The following is a 2,414-nucleotide window of genomic DNA, read 5'->3' on the forward strand; positions in this document are numbered from 1 at the left end:
TAGCGGGTTTCCCCGGCCTAGTTTCATGCCGCCTGTGGCTGGGATGCTCTAGTGAGCTGTGGGGGGAGAGTCACTGGCTGCCTTGTTTCCAAACGTAGGGGACAGGCTGAGCCTCCAAAGGGACAGGGGTCCCTCGGCTACCCTCCGTCTCCTCTACCAGTCACAAGGCCCCTTAGCGTAGCAGCAGCTCCAGGGGAGGCTCTCTGTGGAGAGGGCAGAAGGGAGGCCTAGACTAGTGTTCACACATCTAATCACTTTCCATCAAGATTTAAATTCCAAGTTGTCATCAGTGGCCGAGAGTTTCCCCCAGCTGAAGCTGGGAGCAAGAAAGTGGCCAAGCAGGACGCAGCCATGAAGGCCATGACGATTCTGCTTGAGGAAGCTAGAGCCAAGGACAGTGGGAGACCGGAAGAGTCGCACTACTGTCCCACAGAGAGAGAGTCCGAGAAGGTGGGTGTGCAGCGCGTGGGGTCAGCCCCTCCCCAACGTCAGCCAAGGGTCCGAACGCCACCCGGCCCTGGGGGAAGCAGGCTGGGCCTGGCCGCCGGTCCTTGTCCCAGAGTCAGCGGCGCCCTTCCCCCAGCCCCCCCGCCCGCCTTTCCTCCTCAGACCAGCTCCCCTTCTTGCCCCGCCCCCACCCCGCCGCCGCCTCCTAGACTTACAGAATTTCGGAGTCACAACAGTCCTTAAAGACCGTCAAGTCCACTTTCCTCTCTTGGCAGATACTTAAAGACACCCAGAACTTTAAGATAGCTGCCCTTCCTGCAAGGCTTAGACAATTCCCTCAGCCCCCTCCCTCGGAGAAGCCAGCCCTGGCACGCGGTTGGCCAGAGACCCCTCCCAGCCCCTTCCTCGCTGCCGTGGCCGGTGTTTTCTTAGCTGTTTGTTTGTGTTTTTTTTCCCCCTTGTCTCATTTTCTCCAGACTGCAGAGCCCCAGCCCACCGCCCCTTCAGCAACTCCCTTTTCTGGGAAGAACCCCGTCACTACATTGCTTGAGTGTGTGCACAAGCTGGGGAGCTCCTGTGAATTCCGCCTCATATCCAGAGAAGGCCCTGCCCATGACCCCAAGTACATCCTTGTGTCACGTATCTCTGCTGAGGTTTTCTCGAAAGAGAGAGAGACACACGTCCTCCTTGCCGCCTCAGAGATGGCAGACGGTCTCACAAAGCAGTCACCCCTGTTTTCAGTATGGAAGGCGGGGCCCCGGCGGGCACGGTTGCTGCTTGTGCGGCAGAGAGTCTGGGACTAGGACTCTGAGGGCGAAGCAGGGACCGAGCACTAGGGAGACGCGCGGCTCGGAGGTTGCCAGTGGTGGGACAGGCCCGTGCAGGACTGGGTCATGCCCGAGAAGCCGCCCTGAGGCCCTGCAGACCTGCCTGTCAGAGGAGGGCTCCTGCAGGAGGTGGAGCTAGGCTGACGCTTAAGTGCTGAGTAGGGGTCAGCCCGGCTGGAGAGACGGGGCAGGAGGAGGGGAAAGGCACCAGCTCTTCAAGGCAAAGGTGACTGCATGAGCCAAGGCACAGAGGCGCTGTGTGCCAGGAAGTCCCAAGCCGTGAAAGATGGCGGCCTGACAAAGGCTAGGTGAACCAGTGCTGCCAAAGCCGTTTTAACCCTCCTCTCGTCCCCCCGTCAGGTTCCAGTACTGCGTTGCCATGGGGACCCATACTTTCCCCACCGCAAGTGCCCCCAGCAAGAAGGCGGCGAAGCAGATGGCGGCAGAGGAAGCCATGAAGGCCCTGCACGGGGAGGCGACCGACTTGTCGCCCTCCGAGAACCAGGTGGGCCCTTCCTGCCTGTTCTGCAGCAAGGCGGCTCAGGGTGGTCCATGAGTCCCTCGGCTTCCCTAAGTGTCACGGTCCCTCTGTGTTTGGCTAACTCTCCGCAGCCCGGAAGTGCCAGCTCGGAGCCGTTTGACAGCCTGGAGTCCGCGGTGCCCAGCAAGGTCCGGCGGGTTGGCGAGCTTGTCAGGTACCTGAACGCCAACCCCGTGGGCGGCCTGCTGGAGTACGCCCGCTCCCACGGCTTTGCCGCCGAGTTCAAGCTGGTCGACCAGTCCGGACCGCCACACGAGCCCAAGTGAGTGCTGGGTCCTGACGACAGCCTGTGTCACAGGCGGGGATGGCCCACGGCCGTGGCGGGGAGGGGGGTGTTAGCTGGGAGTGACTGTGTCTCCCGGGCCTCCCACAGGATGCTCGATCGGCCACCTGAGAACACAGTTACTAACCCAGCGAGTGTGGTCCTTTTTTTTTACTAATTTTAATTTGCAAAGCACTACCTTACATAGAAAACCATCCAGGCTCATCTAAAAAGTATGCAGTGAATTGTCTCATTTCTATCTCAGACTTCTAGTTTCTTGAGTCCTTCTGGAAATTTCCATGCATATATTAGCACGCCTTCCATTCTTTTTGGTCTT

At 59.6% G+C, this 2,414-nt stretch overlaps 1 protein-coding gene across 3 annotated transcripts in view; it reads left to right on the plus strand.

Annotated features, from left to right (window-relative positions):
• ADAR (adenosine deaminase, RNA specific) overlaps positions 1–2,414 on the plus strand; it is a 35,617-nt gene that overhangs the window by 22,873 nt on the left and 10,330 nt on the right. For 2 of the 3 annotated variants that reach the window (XM_023534340.1, XM_023534339.1), the window contains exons 3-4: positions 1,635–1,779; positions 1,887–2,077. In XM_023534340.1, the coding sequence (XP_023390108.1) occupies positions 1,635–1,779; positions 1,887–2,077 (336 nt within the window). Of the gene's footprint in view, positions 1–266; positions 451–923; positions 1,070–1,634; positions 1,780–1,886; positions 2,078–2,414 lie in introns of all 3 variants that reach the window. The other variant, XM_023534341.1, reaches the window with a different exon arrangement.

This window comes from Pteropus vampyrus, unplaced genomic scaffold (assembly GCF_000151845.1).
Source record: "Pteropus vampyrus isolate Shadow unplaced genomic scaffold, Pvam_2.0 Scaffold124, whole genome shotgun sequence".
Classification (NCBI taxonomy): domain Eukaryota; kingdom Metazoa; phylum Chordata; class Mammalia; order Chiroptera; family Pteropodidae; genus Pteropus; species Pteropus vampyrus.